We start from the raw sequence: 20,498 nt of genomic DNA, 5'->3' as shown, positions 1-20,498 counted from the left end.
TCCATGCGCCACTGTACCTGCCACAGACTCTTTGTTTTCTCTCCCACTCATATGGTTGATGAATCAACACTACTTGAACTGCTTTATAGCAGCTTGTGTTTACTTCACACATACCTTAACCTTCCTTTTTCTCCTCCTACTAACACACACACACTTCCAAACAGCAATGACTGGCTGTGTCTCTTTGAATAGCACAGATACAGAGTCATCTGGCAAACTCTTCAGGTTTGGATCCTTGACCTTTTGATTGAGGTCTCATTCTGCTTTTACTGCACTTAACAATTTAACTGTGCACTTACTAAGTAAAAAAAGTAAGAGCTTAAAGAATTCAATGCTCTAAGAATGGAAGAAAGTGGAAGACAGCAGTGTGCTAGAAACACTCAGAAGCTGTAGTGGCATCTCTACCGTTAAGAACACTACAGTTAAGGGCTTTCAGTGCCTCTGCAACTGGCACCCTTGCCCAGTTTGGAAAAAAGAAGGGGAAAAAAAAAAAAAGCCCATCTCTGTTCTCCTAGAACGACAAGTAAAAGCGAACGGTGATGACCTTGAAGCTGTTTGATTCCTTTGATTGTTTTTTAACCAAGAGGATATGTTAGAGCACTTTGAATAAAATTCTTTTATTAAGAGACACCATTTAGAGAAAAGAAACACTTCTGAAGTCACACAATGGCAAGTGAGAAGAAACTATCCAGTTTATTTGGCATGAGGGTAACCATGTACTAAAATGTCCCATCAACATTTTTACTTCAAGCCTAAATCATTTTAGTGGGTGAAAAGCAACGCCTCCATTTCCTCATCTGCATTGTTACCCCGCTTCTACCTGAACAATCTTCCTTCGAGACATAAACAATTTCACCACAAAACATTCTTTTTTTTTCCCCTAGTGAAAATCTAATCACTGGACAGCCCAGGCCCGAGCATCTTACAGGTATGCTCTGCACAAGCCAGACGTGCAGAGGAAAACCAGATGCCTCAGAACTTGTTCTGGTATTTTAGGCAATTTTGTTTCATGTGTTCCTAACTCAAGCAGCAGACTCTTTATGGTACTGTTATGCAGATTTCTAGTCTGTCCTATGGAAACTAAACAAGCAATCTTTCATAGCTCATGTATGCCAGCCTTTTAAGAGAGAAAGACAGCAGACTTTTTGAAAGATGCTGATCTCACGTGACTACAAATACAATGCCTTCTCAAGAAGGACAGGGCATTACCCGCTTTCTGCATAATACTTGTGAATCCTGCTATGATTTTCCTGGCCACTGAAAGGATCACAGGCACAAACAACAAAAATAGCCTATGTCTTCTTTCAGACAATGAATCTTCCCTTCAGTGGTGTAACAGAGAGAAAAACTATGGAAAAACCTATCACAGGGTAAAACTAATCTCCAAGGCCGATAGACATTTGGGGAGGGAGGAGCCAGGTGGTATTGTGGGAAAGCTTTTGACTATCCCCAAACTCCTGTTCAAAGCACCTATCTGTTCTAAAACACAAAATCCTACCAAAATAAATGATCCAATACACACACACATACACACACAAGTCCCTTCCCAAAGGAAAGGATGAATAAAAGAACAAACTTCACGTGAAGGATGCTTGTCACATCACTTCATGTACTATTAGAAGGTGATGAGACATTTCAGGAGTGAGAGTGGGATGAACTTACGTAGAATAATTTTACCACCTCAGGCATTCACTGCTAACCAACTAATACAATTTCATTGTAGGAAAAATACAAACAATGGCTATTTTCATCTTAACTTCAGTGGGTGCAGCATCTTGTTATTTAGCAACATTTCCTAACGATCAGGTATTAAATGCACCACTGGTATCCAGATTCCACACGATAAAACATGGCAGGAATGCCAGTACACTTAGTAGTATGAAAACAGAGAGCAAAGGCACAGGTAACTTAGAAAGAGAGTTTTTTAGCTTTCGTGAATAAAATGTAACTAAGGTAATTTACATAGCAATTTAAATCCAGAGCTACTAGAACCTTTTTTTGGCAAAATGTTTTAGCTTAATTCAAAACACAGTTGGTCTTTCAGCACAGCTAAATGGGATATTTCAAGCGTGTTTTAAGTGGCCTGTGTTTTCACGCCAGCCTTGTTTGTAAAGTATCAGATTTAATTTCCAATGTGCTGTGACTGTGCCCTCTTTGTAGACAAATTCACTAATATTATTATAGCTTTTTTTTATTTTATCACTTTTACTTAAAGCAAATATCTCAAACTGTCAGTAGAAGTTCAAGAACTTGGAAAGTCACAAAAAAAACAATTTACCTTTAATCTTCTTGTATTTTTTGTACCATCTCCCAAACTCCTGGCACTTGGTTGCTGACACATTGGCATAGTATGTGCTATTTACAATGGATGAAATCATACTCTGGAAGTACAGAAAGAAAGACAAAAAGTGTTTTAAAATATCTTGCACAATTAGAAATCTTTTCCAGGGAAAGTGAATGACATGTGAGTACACAATGATCATCCATTTGTGACTTTAAAACCAAAAGAAGTGCCTGTTGAGTACATAAAATTGGTTTTCTTCTCCATTCTATATGCCCAGCCATAATTAAAATTAGTAAATAATAATTATTATTTTGCATAATAATGCAGAAAAGATGCAGTACAAACCTAGACTGAGACCTGCAGCTCGGGCCGGGGAGGGGACAGTTCTACTTTACTTTGTACTTGTGATATTACAGTATTTAAACTTTAGTTGCATAACAACAGGCGGTGCCGTGCTGGGGAACACGTGCTCACTGCACCCGGGTAAGAACAAACATGATTTCGGAACCAGATCCTAAAGGTAAGATTAGATGCTCCAGCATGCATAATCCAAATAATGCTTTTCAGATGTCTCTGTTCTGCTTCCAAATGTTCTGCAGCGAGACCACACAGCCAAGAATCGGAGAACATCCGTGCTACTTGCTGCAGAACAACAGTTAGGCAAATAAGTTAAATTAATATAACTTATAGAAACATGTGATTAGCCCTTGTGTGAAGAATCACCCAAAAGAGAAATTACTAGTGTCATTCAGAGAGACGGAACTATGCATACTACAATACAGAACAGCCAAAAATCACAAAAAAGCTCGACAAAACTGCGATATCACTTGCTTAACCACCCCCTCTCTCTACTCCAAGCGACTCATAAGCCAAAAGAAGCCCAGAGGAGTGGAATTGTTTTGCAGCACCTGATACTCATAAAAATGATAACTTATACCTGGGATGCTTCTACCCATAGGGTGGGAAAGAGCCTGGTTACTGGTAGTTCTTCCTTTCTATTTTTTCCCCTCCCTTCATCCATTCTATAGAGGAGGCATCATTTTAACAACAACATTTTCCTTTCTCTCTCCTGCCCAACTGAACTCTTCCAGGATCGAATTATTCCCAGCACATGTAAATTTCCCGCAAGGAAATGCAATCTAACACCACTAACACATGGGAGCCAATGCACCTTCTCCAGAAATCACATTTCTTATGCCCTCCTTCCTCACTTACGTCAAAGCTCAGAAAAAGCCCTGGCACACTGCATGACCTTTCCACACAGGGATGAGAGAGCGAGGATGATCTCACAGCTCAAATAAGCTTTTTACTGTAGGTTCAAGCTCTGGCCCACTGTCTCCTGCAGGCTCTTGTGCAAAATGGGATCTTGGCCATCTCTGGAAAGCTACAAAGCTTCCACTTGGCTTACTCAATTTTAGCAATGCTTTAAAAACAAAAACATCCCCTCCCTCTTCCAGATTTATCCAGACTTCTACCCAGTTCGCTGCAATATCTCAGGACTACAGCTGTTCCTGAACTCTTGAGTTTTGGGGACTTAAAAATGTAAGCAAAACTGAGAGACTTAAGATAACTGGGTGGTGTAGTTTCAGTCTTCAACAGGTAATTCCCCTCTCAGTAAAGAGTCTCTTCTACCTTTTCAGTTTAACTTTTCCACTCGAAGACTGCTACAGTGCACTGCAGTAGAGTCTGAAGGCTATGAAGTAAGAGCCTTTTTAAGTGGCAGCTTCAATTTCTAAAACTGAGATTCAATTTTCTAATTAAAATCAATATTTTGAGACATAAACCTGGCATTGTGGCAGTCAGCAGCAATTCCCTCCCCATAAATCCTCCCTTGCTCCAAGTCATTTTAAGAAGCAATAGTATTCTGAAAGCCTGGCATGAAGATAGCCTCTGCTAAGGAAAGATTTTGAACAAAGTTGAGCTGAGATAACTTGCTTTTTTTTAAAGTCACTTTAGTTAAATTTCTAGTCATTAAGAAATGGTGGGGAAATTGTTTAGCTCTATCTACATAACAGTTTGATTCCCCCCCTTTTTTTCCCCCAAATCCTCTAGTTCTACAATAAATCAACATTACTGAAATTGTAGGGCTATTAAATATCACAAAATGTATTAACCCATTAACCTTTATTTAAGCTTTGCTAAGCTTAAACTAAATAGTAAAATCAAATAGTAAATCAACCATTGGTGAAAAATCCCAGAACAGATTCTCTTCAACTGCTTGACAGTAGAGCAAGGGAAGGAACCATAACAACTTTCAAACTACATATCCTCACTGTTAAATGGAAAGGAATCCTAGGGGTATTTCTGCTAGGAATCTTGATAAGGCTGCAGAAAGGAAATACCCGTTCAGAAGAGAGTGTCAAAAAAAAATTGACTAATTGCAAATTTCTAAATAATGCAGAATATTCCTGGGAAATCCTTAAAGAAGGAATAGATTATATGAAGTAGCAGATATGTCTGGTATGTGTGTGTGGCCATGACAGCCATGTAGAATGAAAACTACTTAGACCAAGAGCTAAGAAAGACACACAAAGAAAATCCGGTGCAGTAAGTTCAAGGAGAAAAACATGGGATGTGCTCACATTCCAAGAAATCTTGCTCCAGCGAAGAGACAAAACTCATGGTCAGTGCTGAAATCAGTTATACAATATGTATGAAAGACAGAGGTCTCTATGCAAAGATGGAAATGCTGAACTGATTGGATTTTTTTCTGCGACTCACACTACCCTCACCTACCCTCCTTCCCCCCCGCTTGGTTAACTGGGATTTATTTGTTTGAAAAGCAGCCGTATGCTAAGGGTAGCTAAGCTGCAGCCACATAATACACCTAGCAGAAAAAAACAGAACAATTTTAAATCAAAGTGAATGATTACATTTCCCATTAGTGGCAATCAGAATCCCCATCTGGGCTGCACGGAGAGCTCAGGCACTGAGAACCAGAGACGGAGCACCATCACTGGTGGGAGCAAGAGCTCCCCGCGCTGCCCCTCTCCACTTCTGTACTTGAGGCACTGTGAAGACATTAATAAACAGCAGCATTTACTCTGCAGTTTGACTCCTAAGAGACCACTCTGCAATTTGCTGCTGTCAATAATATATTAACCACAAGGGGGTTGTAATGACATTTCACATTTGGCACGATATTTTTTTAAAACTGATTTGGGAGAAGGAATTGTATTAGAGGCATATTCAGATGATGGTAATAGACAGCTCCTATACAACCTTCCATTGTATCTTTTGCATTTTGTGAGCCCAAACAAAAGACACTGAAACTTTCAATGGTAGTAATAATAATAATCATCATCATAATAATACAAGCTGCATTCTTGCAGTCCCAGTTCAAGGGTTAGTCACTACTCAAGGTCACCTACACATGTGCTTAAAAGTAAGCAAGCTCGGTTTTCTACAGAAGGACCTCCTTTTAGCTTTGTCCACAAGATAAATACTGGGGTAAGCATCTTTGCTGCTACAGTCCTGCCGTCAGTAATTTTCTAAATATATTTCAGATTGAGGCTATAGAAGCAGTAAACCAACTGCAGCATTTCCACCTGGTATGCTTTGAAACTGAAGTGGGAGGAAAAAGACCAAGACAACAAATGAATTCTGCATATGAAATGATGCATAGTTTAGTTATACTGGATATTGAAGAAGACTGGGCAGAGACAACCATATGTTGCAATCATCATTAGCTGACCAGATTCCACAGATAATTCTATTTAAAGAAATTACACTTAAACTGTGTGAAAAGAAAAATACTTTCGTATTCAATGCACTTATGCTGTGTGCATATCTGGTGTCACTGCTACTCCTTTAGTAAATAAGGCAAGTTACGCGGCTTTTCCTTACACAGCCTTTCCATTCCTGTTAGTTCTGCAGACACACCATGGCTAAGGAAGATGAGGAATGTGATTCCTACCAATTGCAAATGCCTAAATTCTGCTCTGTATCTCGCCTCTGTGCTTTCCCTGGACTTGTAATCATAACACAGTGAGGCGAATTTGTGCTGGTTATACACAGAAAGAATTTGCTGGGCTCATGGAGGCTTTGGATCATGAATTGCAGGATGGGCGTACAGTGCTATACAAGACAGGCAACCACAGGAGAAAAAATGTTGGATACAGGCTAGCAAAGCATTGTAATTTTAGCAAGCAGGGATTAGTGGTGTTTTGACTTTTTAAGATACAATAGACAGATTACCCTATGATTCTAATAAAGTTTTTAGAAGGCAATGTATTTTTCACTCCTAGCAAAGTTACTTGGTCTGGGTGCTGAAGCATTTTTCTGTTTTTCCTGAGAGGCAAGGAGGACTCAGTCATGAAAATTTTATGAATCTCTTGTTATGACAACCTGAAGTACAAATAGAACTCACGATATCTGTAGGAACCTGTGAATTAGTGTCTTAGACATGACATCACTCCTGTTTATAAAGCAGTCATGGAGAATGAGACTGAGTTTTTGTTCTTTTTTTAACCTAATTACATATACATTTTTTGTTGCTGTTTCCTAAAAAATGGGGCACAACTATTAAACCAGCACACTTCTTATCATAGTTGGAGGCTGATGAGAGCTACCTATGGGTTAGTGGGGGATGCAGGCGTCTGCTAGTTGGAAGAAGCAACTCAGATCTTGCATTTGAGGATCATTAGTCCTATTGCAAATGGTTCTGATAAAGATCTAAATGAAGAATTTACATCTCTCTGAACAGCAGGACAAAAATCGACCAATTCATTCATAATTTCCACCTGGCAATCCACTAAGAAAATGTGGTATAAATATACTCTTTTCCATATTAATTAGAATTTTTCCTTTCTAAAGAAAACAATAAATTGATTTGATATTTATGGAACTGTTTAGTCTAAGCCCTTTATTGAACAAATATGAGCTTTAGATATCGTAAATCTGGCTTTCCCTGAGCCTGTTGAAAACACTGACCTGTGAGAGAGGGCATTCTTTGGCTAATGTGCTCTGATTCATCTCTTTGAGCAGTTCCTTTAAGGCATTGCGAACTGTGGCGTGGTTCCACTGCTCTGCTGGCAAGTCTTCCAACTTTGAACAACTGTTAAAACAGAAAGCAAAAAGTAGGTAGAAACATCACCTTCCCAGGTGCTTACTCTTTGCATACAAGTGCTATAGACCTTTAAGCAGCGAGCACAACCATGGAGTCTCCGGCTCAGCCAGCCCATCAGGGTGTTTCTCCCCTCTTTCCCCTCCCCACCAAGCCCGACTCCCAGAAGATGTGTAGTTCAACTAAGAGAATGACGGCACATGGCAGGAATAGCAGCTAATCTGACTATGATATGACATGTGTGCATAACCATTCCCTCTGGGGCTTGGTGGAGAGTAAAGTAACTGTAAAGCAAGCCCCAGAAATGGCTAGATAAAGCCATCCTCTCCAGACAAAGATACTCCTGCTGGCATAGAAAAATAAATATACGTGTCGCACTGCCACTAACGAAATCCCTACACGGGAAGGGCCTGCATTGTGTGGAGGCAAGGCTTTGAGCAGTGAGTCTGAAAAATGAATTTTATTTCATACCAGTTCTTATACTGCCCTCATCGCTGAAGTATCCAAGAGCCTCTCAGAAACACATTAAGCCATATGCCCAACAGCTGTCATTTGTAGTTCATTCTCACTTTCATTCTACAAGAATTGCATATTTAGTGAAGCTTTTGTCTTCGTGTGACTTGTGCCTTTTTTAATTTAAGAAGCTTATGGTCTGTGTCTACATACATGGGGACAGACCCAAGAAGCACATCAGAAAGTTGGGAGAAGCTTGTCATTGCCATTCATGCCTGAGAAACTTCATGCGTGCTCTCCAATCAACCTCTGAGGTGGTTCTGCCTTCTGCCTGTACAGCCCGGCTTTATCCTCAGAGTTGAAAGTTCAGGTGTGCTTGAGGAGTTCAAGTAGTCAACGACCATCTTTATCTCAAAGTCACTGGCTATCTTCTATTTACATGGCATCCAGGCATTCAAACACTTTGAAGATAAAGAATGAGACCTTGATCTTGGGTTGATACCCTCCAGTAATACAGACATGACAATAGGCTAGATGGACTCCTGGTGGCTCACACTTCTGAGGAGATGAGTTACTGCATTCCAGTTTTATGGTGGTTACAACTATGCTACAGAAATGCGGTCTAGCTGAGAAATGACAGTATAAAAAAACAAGGAAAGGCCTGTTAGCGGGAAATGGAAACCCCAAGCCCCATCAGAGATACAACAGGAAAGAAGTGTTGCTGTTTGTGAGGTTAACATCAGTGAGGCACCAGCTACTTCCAAATTCCAAACTGAACCGAACAATTGGAGGGTATGTATCTGCCACCAAAGGTCACAGACACACATCACAATGGACGCTTCTTCTGTTCAAGTCGAGCTTCAAAGAATCGCGGGCAAATTATTCCAGGCTGTCTGTTATTTTTGCCCCTTTCCTCTGACATGTCCTGGCCATAGAGCTACAGCAGACTGCGCGATGTAGGCTTACCAGCAGGTCAAGGGTATGCCATGCGTTGCTAGGGACCTGCCACAACTCCTTGCGCAGACATCAGTAACTATTTGAGGGCTCTTTCGAAGGTCAATAGAGAGAAAGGGGGAGAAAAAGTGAGAGGGGGGGAAGGGAGGGCAAGTAAGTGTAAAAGTGTCAGGAGCTTTTGCTTTGCTAGTCAGAACTAGCATTCAGGGAAGGAAAATATTATCCAAATGCCAAATGGAGCTGCAGTAACACATCCCTTCCTCATCTTCTCGCCTTTTCACTGGGAAGACCACTGGAGAAAAAAGGAAAGTCAACAAGACCCCCTCCTCCCCATCTCAGCAACTGGCAGTAGAAGACCTGGATTCTCACAATGCAGCCCCTGGAAAAAGGCAAGGATACAATATTTGATACCATAAGGCCTCGAGAATCCATTAAATTAGGGACTGTGGGAAGGTCTGCCTTTAAAAGCCTTGTATCTTTACTTGATTGAGTTTCTGCGACTCCCCTTTCTGCTACCATATTGCTACTTCAGAAAACATACAAAATCAGTTGGAACATGCACCAAAAAGCTGGCAGGTGACCCACCCTTCTCTTCATTTTTCTTTTCATGTCATCAAAAGACTAGAAATTAATGAAGACAGGATGTGCTAATCTCTGTAGTAATGCTGTAATCGACAGAGCAGCTCAGAGAATAGAGAAGGACAGATGTTCAGAAACACCCACCTTTGTAATTGGATTTTCAGTGTCACAACATGATAGACATCTTGTAGCATGTCGGCTACTGTCGCATCTGGTGCATCAGTCACATAACTGAGAGGGAGCGGATTCCACCTCCCAAGCTTGATTATTCCTGAAAATAAAAAAATTCATACTTTACATTTTATCGGCCATTTACTAAACCCTTTGATAAGCATGTTTGTTCAGGAGATTCACAACCTGCCTTGAGGTTTATTACAGTCTTGCTTAAAAAGATGCGTTGTACCGACTCCTGAAGCAAACCACGGAGAAGAGTAGGAATAGATTTTAAATTCTTAGCAGAGAGTTGCTGACATGTTCCTGGCTCTTAAATTACTTCAAGGGAAGCACAGGAGGCTTCCTCCCTTCACATCTTTCATCATCCCACTAAAGCCTCGTTCTCTAAGTTAGAACAAGCTTTAAATACTCTATAGTCCTGATTTTGCAGTCTACAAAACCTCTCAGTAAATAAATGCATTGGTTTTGACTTGAACAGGAACATTCCTATGTGTGGGCTTTCAGCACAAAGTTACAATCTAAGCAGGGTATGATTCCCAGTGTGGATGGATGGCACTGGAAACCCACCAAGTAGCAAGAGTTCACTCCCAGCTATGAGTTGCACTACGCAGATGGTTGCTTTTCTTTGTGAAAAAAAAAAAACAACTGCAAGCTGCTGACCGCAGATCCAAAATAGCATTTTGGGGGCGGGGGAGAATGCTGTAAGTCCTATTTCTACTTCTGTTCATTCTTTAATAGGGATCATCACCTCTTCTGGATGAGCTTGTCACAAAGGCAGTAAACTTGGATGGTAAACCATTTGGTGCAGAGGTATTATTTCTGTTTAGACAATTGCAGAGGGCCCACCCACACCAAAAACAATGACTAATACCCAGGAATGACTTCCAGGAAGACGCCAAACAAAGAAAGCCGCAGTGCCATCTTACAAGACAGCCCAGCAGTTTGGCCTTGTTCCGCACTGTCGCAACTACTGCTTTTATTCCCTCCTCCACCATGTTCCCATTGTCCCACTGTGCTTCTCAGGTACCTTTTCTCAGTGCAGCCCTACAAGACACCAATCACCTTTTCTCCCATTTAAACTGATGCCTTTTGAGGTCTGCTTGTATACAGTTTTTGATCTTCAAAAAGACCATCTGTAAACTCTACTGGCAGAAATACACTAATACACGAGAAAACTACTTCCTCTGTGATAACAGGAGCTCCAAGAACCCTCCTTGGGTATCTGGAAGGATGCTGTGAAGCTAAGAAACTTCAGCCCTCTCCTCCTCACTTTCTACTCCCAGTTCTTCACCAGCTCTGGAACTAATCAAACTGAAACAAAAGGCAAAGACCTTTTATCCTGATCTCCCAAACATGATCACAAAATAAAAACCACCTCCGAAACAGTGAAACAAAGCTTCTTGCACAGAGACAACAACAGAACACAATGCTTATGAGCCCATGAAATACCTGCTGTGGAATATTTTTTTCCCCATTCCTACACAGGTTGAAGAGGAAATAATTCTAGTACAAGTCCTTTTCTGTAGCACTTAAATCTTTGCATTTATCATTGACGTACTGCTTTGCAAGGTATTCTATCACCACACACTGAAACAAGCTGGAAGCGACCTAGTACATCCTCAGTGGCACAAAGTTTCTCTCTAACATGCTGGTACAGATGGGCTAATATTTCAAAAGCAGATTAGAAAGCTTTTGGCAAGGGGAGATCTTGTCCAAATGAAACAAAAAGTTACTAAGTGTTGCTTGATATCCAATGCTTGAAAATGGGACATAAACAGAACAAAAACATTTAAATGATGCACTGTTTCAGTATTAAGATTTAACAATCTGGTGCTGAACATGCTGCAGTATAAATAGTGCCTGGACTCAGATCCAGTAGAGTAACACACAGCACTCATTCACAGCACCGTATGTCTCCAGTGCTGGCTCCTTGAGTCATATTCCACTTGCCAAGAAAAGCTGTTTTTCTTAAGGGGATAGTTTACTTAATGTTATCTCTGGTGACAACAAGAAATGCATATAGTACAGCATATATTAGTCATGAAATGAGCATCAAGGGTCCACTGAGTGAAATACATGCTGGGAAAACACAGTTTAGCTGCTGACTTCCTTCACCCCCTTCTGCTATATAATAATTTAAAGCAAAATCACCTAAAAATCCAGAAATCTATACCAGCTTCACAGAACGCTTGGCTTCCTATGTTTAACCACGCCAAGTTTTCATGTAATTGAAAAAATAAGCATCATATGTGCCCCATAAGTCACATCTAAATTGGTAATATTTTACAAGAGGCTTTATTTTTCATTCAATTAAGGAAAGCACTCGGAGAGCACACCATCTGCAACTGTTCGGGCCTGGCAACGCTGGCGAGAGACAAAGAGACGGTCGGCAGTCACTGAAGTGACCAAAGGTGTCCCCAAACTAAAAAAGTTTAAAGAGAAAAACCGCAGTGCAGCCAGAGTGCACCATGGGAAATACTACGCAAATTGCTTTACAGGAAATGTCTGCTACTACTGGAAGTTAGGTAGATATTTTTTATTTTTTTTTAATCCTCCTCTACAACTGGAGAGGAAATTGTTTTGGCTGGATTTAGACAAACACAGGTGTTACCATAATGCTCTGTGCCTCTGCACGTTAACACCTGCTGCGAGTCCTTTACTCTGTGTTACAGCACTGCTGATGTGCGCTATTTTTTCAGCCGGTGTGATATGACGTGTGAATTTTTTTTTTCCAGAGCACATTAAGCTGGTCCAAACGATAGCCAGAAGCCATGGTTTCCATCCAGCTCCTCGGCAGACTTCACAGGTGGTTTATTTCATGGCACCGACACTGTGCTTAAGGCAACTCTTGGGCTGCATTTAGGAAGATGATGCCAACCTGTCGAGCAAACGTATTCTCTGCACGCTAGAAGATATCTCTGAGCGTCTCCTCAGTAAAATCTGAATGAACCAAAATTTTCCCCCTAAAAAGGTCCCTTCTCATCCAGGACTCAGTGTTTCTAGTGTAACAGCAACCTCAAGACAAGAACAGCCTGGTAGCAAGGAGTCATTTCCACATACAGGTTTTTTATTGCTCCTCTCATAGACTCCAAATGGTAGAGCTCAGGCCTTTCATGAAATCGCTTTAACAGGCCTGGCGGAGCTTTCATCCCACCACAACCGAGACTTGGCAGTGGGGACAGGAATGAGCAAGGGTCACTGTGTTACGAATGAATATACTACTGCTCCAGGAATATCACTCCTCTGTCAGCTCTAGACCTTCTCAAAATTATGTGTGGATAACGTGCAGTGGATCAGACTGCTCAGGAAATCCAAAAGTACATCTTTCATGTATTCACAAAACTCTTCTGTTAATGAGTCTGGTTCTCTTTCCTGTATCAATGATCCTTTGGGACTCTCTTCCTGTAAGAGTTTATTGAAGGGAAAGTTCAACAGGTTTCAAAGCTTGCACGCACTCAAGAATTGGCCATACACTAGAACAGCTCTCGAGAGCTCATCTAGAAAAGGACGAATGCAGCCCAGGTCAGTTAGTCAGCTAAAGACAATAAACAGACCAAACAGTTTTCTCAAAAGTAATTTTTTTCAAAACATATTTTAGAAGATATTTTCCATCCACACTGGCTGTTAGTTCTTGAATGTCATGTCCTTCTATAGACAGGTCTTTACTAAGTTTAATCTTCAGTTTCATCAAAATGCAGATAGGGAAAACAGACAGAGTAACCTAGTTTAAAATTTGCATAACTCCTTTACCCTCAAGAATGCCAGAATACACCAGTGGAAAACTTCTGTGATCTCGAGTCTCAGGTTCATACATAACAACCACTGCAATTCACTGCTGTCCTTCCACTTAGGCTAACGATGAGCCACCCTGCCAGCGTGCTTTAAACGTAGTTTCATTTAAAATGCAGCTCCTTTGGAGAAGAAAGCGATAACTAAGCAAGTCAGAGCAGAATAATACATCGAACGGAAGGCTTGACCAGCTACATCATAGCTGACCTCTATACCTAGCAGAACTTGTCCCAGGATCTTTATGACCTTTACAGTATCACCTGAAACAGTCATGCATCCAAAGCCCTGGGATTATTCCTAAGACTTCACCCTAGTGAGATGGGAACTGAATGGATGCAGGCTTGGGGCTAAAGCAGACTTGTAGAATAACTACATTAATCAGGAACATAACAACAGCAAAAGGCAAAAAGCTGTAGAAAGATACAGCCAAGCTGGCAAACCCTTTTCATTTCTAGGTAGAGCTTATACTGTCCCAGAAAATTATTTACCTATATGGGCTAGAAGCCTCATTTGTCTGTGCAAACTGAAAGACAGCCATACAGTACACTTCTTCTAAGAATGCCGCATCTGGGGTTTAGAAAAAAAAAAAAATATATATATATATCATAGTCTAGCTATGACACTTCTTGGTCGTAAACAGAATGAGGTCCAGGTCCTGCATCTCCCAGTCACCTGCACAATTAATTTTTTATCTGGATAGTCCCACGGGAATTCCTGGGCCATCTCATGGACACTTCAATACATCACTATTGAAAAATCCAACTCTTAAAATGGGGCATTTTCCAAATTCCTTTTTGCAGCTAAACAGAACTAACGGGACCAGAACACGCTCACGCTGTCACTAGCTCCCTGCACTAACTATTCCCCGCTCCCACTGTGCTTAGACTCCCGATTTCACCAGAGTTACATCTTAAATGGATACTTGCAGGTAGGCCACAGGTTTAATGCAATTTATTTAAAATGCTAATCTGCTAGGGTTAAAGTTAAGTCACAGGATCAAATGAAGGACACCACAGAAGTTCCAATTAGCATCACCACCCCCACCTCAACATTTTTCTGGAGAGAGCTACAAAATGAATCATGAGTAATACTTGCCCAAATATGTACAGAGAGGGAAAGGGAAGGAATTTTGTGCGTCTTGGCTAAAGGGGAAAAGAAGGATAGCGGAGAATACTGATTCTTTACCGAACACTGTTAAGAAAAGCACTTAAGCAGACAAACCGCTGGAATGCCTGATGCACAACACCAAAACCTCTCACTTTCTACAGCATAAGCAGATGTAACCTGCTGAGACTCATACAGGGAGAGGTGTTCAAGCAGACAATTGCTCTCCTTGCGGACTAACAGACACAGTCAGGCTAGAAACTGGAGAAGTGCGAAGTTTGTTTCTTACACTACAGGTCCACGTCCACTAATACTGGGCCAGCCTGTGGCAGGCTGTGGGCAGCACAAGGGACATCCAGCTCCGGCAAGAACAGTCGGGCACAGCAAACACCACGGTGTTTATGTGAGCTTCAGACAGGCTGAGAGAATAGGCAGGGCCCAACCCAGCGTAAGATCTGGGCTATATTTACACCACCTTCAAAACGTTTTGAGCAAATTTGATTGTGCGCAGTTATATTGGACCAGAGCTGTGCCTCAGGTGGCTGTGGCCGTCCAGAGCTGTGCCAGGTGTCCTAGTGTTCGCTTCCCTGCCTCACAGGATGGCAGCCTGAGAGCATCCTGCTGCACACACAAGGCTGGGCGAAAAACGTTTGCTGCCGTGCTATGAGTTCAGTCAAATAGTTTTGTTTAAACACCTTATCAACACAACAGAAACTCTGGAGAAACTGCAGATTAGCGTTAGCACCCAAACACTTTCGATTCCTTTTACAACTCCAAAAGAAAGACCTCAGTGAAACACTCAATAAAACCCCCCACTTCCAGGACCACCAAGCCATTTATCTATCAGCTGCTACTGACAAAGCCCCCGAACAAGACGGGCAGGCTCTTGTGATGTTAATTGCATCTGCTTATCCTCTTCAGAGGCATCTTGTCCCTATGCTATAGCATGTAATTTTCCTTTGTTCAGCTGTGCTTTGTTACACAAATTAAAAACTGCCTGTCCCATGTAATAAGTACATAGAATTATTTATCCATAAATCAGTTTGCAGGAAATCACTAGCCTGCAGTACATAATAACTCAGCCTGTGTTTCTAACCTGTGCCCTGGCTGTAGTATATCATCAAACTGTAACAACATAAAGGCATAATTTGCAGTTATTATTGTTAATCCAGCAAAGGGAATGACTTTTCAAGCAGAAAGGAGAAAAAAGCAATGGTAACAATTAAAAAAAACCCACCCTGATTATATTAATTTTTGTACTGCATTATTGAGCTGCCTTTTCTAGCTCTTATGGCAATTTAAAAAATATTATACTGCCTTTGCCTATCATTGTAAGTGTGCCCATATTATTCTATTGAATTTCAATCAGTGACTTATTGGGGTAATACATGGGAAAAATAATCAGCATAATCCTCCCCTGCACTTCTAAAGCGCCTTTCATCAGAGGATCCCAAAGCACTTTAAAAACATTAATTAATTAAGCTTCGTAACATCCCCGTGAGTTAGACTGTATTATGCCAATTGACATATCGGTGATTTAGTGACTGAAAGCATACAATGAAGATAATCCTATGTTTATGCCAATACAAAAGAATTCCCCTCCTTCCTCATTTCAGTCCATAATAAATAATTCAGTGAGAGAACAGGAATAAACTATGTGATTACACTGCGATGTACACATCCACAAATCAACAGGAACACCCACACTCCCTGAACGACCGACACTCCACCCCGGCTCATGGGACTTGTGCAACTTCAGGGCTCTGCACGAAAGGGTGACCTTCACCCAGGAGGGAGGCACAGCTGAGCTACCCCAAGCTCAAAGTCTTTGTTATTGCCGGTTTTAAAATGCTGTTATAAACTAGGTGGACCAACGGTGGTTTACAGAATGAAATATTGCGGCACAACAACGCATGTATGATCTGGTCAATTTAAACACTCGTATCTAGCCTTTCTGGCTTTCAGACCTGTCTCAATACACAGGCTTTTACACAGACTATACATTTACATGATTATATATGATATAATATTACACATTAATATATGATTATATATTAAAATGTTTATAGAAACATGGATGTGAGTAAACGTCAATAGAAAGACTGTGTTACAAGGTTTAATTGCTAAACTTCAGAGTACTTTCACAGATGAAAATCGCTTTGATATATGAAGCTTGGTTTGAGTTTTTAATTTTTTGAACGCTAGTGTTGCCCATTCCTTTCCTCCAGGATACTCAAGTATTTGACTTAAATAACATACACCAAACAGTTTGATGCCTTGTAATTCTACATATCGGGTTTGCATTTTACTGTAAAAAGATTGTGCTTCATGCAATAGATGCTGCTTCACATTTGGGAAATGTTATGTGAGGACCCTGACTTTTATTAGATTAATTTAATATAGGCACTAAGTTACTAGACTAAATTAATAAAGATCTTCTTAAAAAAAAAAGAAAAAGGGGGGGCAGAGAGAGAGAACAGAATGAACCCACAAATTAAATAAAATTTTCTGAAGCTTGTTATTTTGGAAGTCTTTATTTAATTTTCCAACCCCCTATTCTGTTTGAAAAAAACAGCCAATAATTAGTAAGGAACAAAAAAAAAAAAAAATTGATGTTATTTACTTCAGGGGATTATTTTTAAAACTGCTATATGACAGAACATGAATACCACAAATAAATAGATGGGTGAGGAAGCAAAGGAGATACAAATACAAAATATCACTCAAAAAAAAGTATTTTTTACATTTTTCTACATTACTTTAAAAACTATTACTTCCATTGAGGAAAACCACATTTAGCCCTGCACAACATCTCTCATTTGGCATTTTTGGGGTAAGTCTGCACTTACCTTGGACAGCAAGAAGTAATACATGAATAAAGAGAGAGAAGCCCCCTTTTTGTCTCTTTTGTCTGAGAAACAGAACCACTCCTATAAGCATCATTTCCATGGCATGAAAATGAAGTCTTTCCAGTCATGAAAACTCATGACAGAAAGGCTGCTGCATCGAGGATATTAAGCAGCTCTTAGCAGTTGCTCTTCACGATCCTGTCACCCCAGAGCTCAGCTTCACCCTCCACCAGGATGTCCTCTCCTCCTGAGAGGCACCATCACACAGGGGCTACTTTCCTCAGCAGTATTATTCAGTAGCCCCAATGCCCGTAGGGTTGAGGCACCCACTCCTTCACTAACATCATCCTCACGTAAAGCCCAAAGCATGGCACTCTTCCCCACTTTTGCTTGAAATTACTGTGTTTTGGGCAACCTCTTACTTCTAGGCTAAGACCCTTCCCAGCACCATCCTGGGAACGCCTGAGCTTGCTCAGCTGCACAGCAGCAAAGGCTGTGCCTCCTCCCAGGGAGCAGTGGCTGCTGAACCCTTTTGAAATCCAGACCAGGAGTGTCACAACACAGCCTATTCCCTGCGCAGAGAGCTCGCGTACCTGGAGCTTTGCTTTGCCACCTCAAAACCACTGCTGGTTCCTTTTGCTTTGGACAGCAGCTGCGTCTCTGAGTCCCGGGCTCCCTGGCAAAACACTGGCTGCTTCTCTGCTGTTCCCTGGACCCTGGCCCCAGGACCACAGTTCCTGTCTATAATTTAGTACCTCCAGAGAGCCAACATAGGTAGATACTGTTAGTGGGGACCTGTAACGTGCTTCCACCTCAGCCTTACAGGCTGAAATCTGGAGCTTTAGTGTATTTGCCTCAGTTGCTAAGAAACACAAACGCAAATGTACTCAACAAGTGGTGCTTTTCTCCACTGCACATGTTTCTTTAGAAGCCACAAATGATGCCTGGGTCATCTCGCCCCGAATTCTGGACTTGGTGACTCTATTGCCACCTCATGACCTACAAGGGACTGCACGTGAGTAAAAGGACCAGAACTTTACACAAACATTTGCTCTCCAACCTCCTTTGTCAGCTTTCTGCCAGCCCAATGCCACTGATACAACCTGCTTCATGACACCTCCAGCAAGGAGAAAGTGGCATCTGAGCAGTCCCCACCCTCCAGAAGCCTTTCTTGAGTTTTATATTGTGATGTTTTCAAATAGAGAAGAGAGGGAGAGGCAGAAGATGTTTTCCTTCTTTGGGGAAAAAAACCTGTATCTGTTTTTAAAAAGATGCCAGTGCCCCAACTCTTTTAATTCACCCAGCTTCAATGCTCGCCGATAAGCTTCACATGCAAAGACAGCACACTGAGCAGGAAAAAAGCACAATAACGTGGCATTGCAACTGAATACATAAAACACATTTTAAAGGTTATAAAAGAGCATTGCTAATAGGACATTGTAGAGGCTAATAGGCTTAGAATTAAGCCTACGGACATTGTTTGGGCTTGTATGAATCTGAATATCCTGCCTACTCACAGTAACACAGCTACAGAGAGCACAGAAAGTCTGGCTCAGACTGCAGACATACAGTAGCCAACTATCTTTGTGTTGAGTCAACTACAAGTAGATTTGAAAATTCATGGGTCTCAAGTCCAAAGAAAAATAAGGACACACGGCATGCTGTGCTGCACAAAACAAACCCCTAAACTGAATGCAGATTCATATTTTGGCCTATATAGTTTAACAGCTTAATCTCTTTAGTTAAGATTTGTGTCTTTTGGGGTTTTCCTTACACTGTACAAAGACTAGCAGAACGTTTTTTCAGTAAATTACTACTTTTGGCTTGCCTTCTGTCTTTTCTTTCCTCCCACTTGCATGAAAAAAAAAACAACATAACAACTGAAGAACTAGTAGGACAGCATCTAACTAGCAGGACAGAAAAGCATGTATTGCTGAGGAAGGAGAGGGATTTGCTGAAAACCCCAAACAATGACTGCTTCCACTAATTCAACATGAGTGCAGTATGTGAAGATACGGTTGCTGTTACTGCTGCGATTTGACTCAGAAGTCTGTAGCTGCATTATGGTAAGAGCATATCCAGATGTCCACAGGCCTGATCCTACTATCTTTAATGACAGTCAGTTAATAACTAGATCCACCATGAAATAGTTAACAAAGGAGGCAAGACTTTTATTCTAGCAGTTTTATAAGGAAATTATAAGGAAATTATATTAAGGAAATTATAAGGAAGCAAAATTATCTATATGTAAATGCGCATGCACACATATATTTAAGAAGACGCAATAGACCAAAGACTGAGGGTTTGTTGATCTTCAGGCTCAGGTCTCCCTCATAGCTCATAAAGAGGTAAAAGGCAAAGAATCAAACCTTACCCTTCCCCTGCAAATTGATCTACTAGAGAGAGACAGACCATAGTATCTTTAAGGTTGCAATATTTCTTTTCAAAATAAATTTTAATAATCCTAGTCTCTAATTTGGGCAGCACTGTAAATTCACATACATTCAATTACATTCAATACAAATTTTTCCTTCACTGGCACTCAGTTGATAACCTGATTCTCAGGTTCCTCACGTCCCTCTTTTCTTCCAAGGAAGAGCAAAACAATTCTGCATTTCTGACAAGTCTAAATAAAGCTTTGCTGGTTACTGAACTATGCTACATTTCCTATCAACAGAAAACAAAGGAGAAAAAAAAAAAGACTGTAGTTCACCACTAAAGGAGATGACTCAGAGCAAGCAGGAACTGTTACCAGACTCAGAAAAAACAGTTTTCCCTTGTACTGTTGATGAGCCCACATTATGCTGAGATGAACCCAGATTTGTTTTCTTAGCCCACATCTTCCTAGAACTGAACCTATTTCCTTACAAAGCCACCAGATCCTTTTTGGATCCCTTTAGCGTTTTCATCTTCACGTTAGTCTGTTTGCGAACGAAAGACTGAAAGACAGAAATAACTATTTTTTTTTTATTTGAATGATAATTTTCTGTGCACATGGCAAAGACAGGAAAGACTTATTCATCTTCTGGATCTGGAGGTTTGCAGCACACACACGTCATACTTTGAAGCATTTCCAGAAGTTTACTGCTTCTTTATGTAGCAGCTAAGATTCTCGTGTAATCACAGGACAGAGAAGCTGTGGAGCTGCTATGAAGAAAATTAACTCTATCCCAGCCAACACCAGTACAGGTGTTTAATGGACACCATCAGACACTGCAGGACTCAATATTAAGTCTCAAGCATTGGT

The 20,498-nt window shown here is 40.9% G+C and overlaps 1 protein-coding gene across 6 annotated transcripts in view; it reads right to left on the bottom strand.

The window, feature by feature from the left end:
- The window catches only part of SATB2 (SATB homeobox 2), a 137,899-nt gene that overhangs the window by 66,690 nt on the left and 50,711 nt on the right, over positions 1-20,498 (bottom strand). For all 6 annotated transcript variants that reach the window (XM_054209630.1, XM_054209628.1, XM_054209631.1 and 3 more), the window contains 3 exons: positions 9,480-9,606; positions 7,217-7,340; positions 2,279-2,381 (listed from right to left, as the gene is read on the bottom strand). In XM_054209630.1, the coding sequence (XP_054065605.1) occupies positions 2,279-2,381; positions 7,217-7,340; positions 9,480-9,606 (354 nt within the window). The remainder of the gene's footprint in view (positions 1-2,278; positions 2,382-7,216; positions 7,341-9,479; positions 9,607-20,498) is intronic.

This window comes from Rissa tridactyla, chromosome 7 (genome assembly GCF_028500815.1).
Source record: "Rissa tridactyla isolate bRisTri1 chromosome 7, bRisTri1.patW.cur.20221130, whole genome shotgun sequence".
NCBI lineage: Eukaryota > Metazoa > Chordata > Aves > Charadriiformes > Laridae > Rissa > Rissa tridactyla.
Note: the sequence above shows the minus strand (reverse complement) of the source record. Positions and strands in the feature narration are given on the sequence as shown.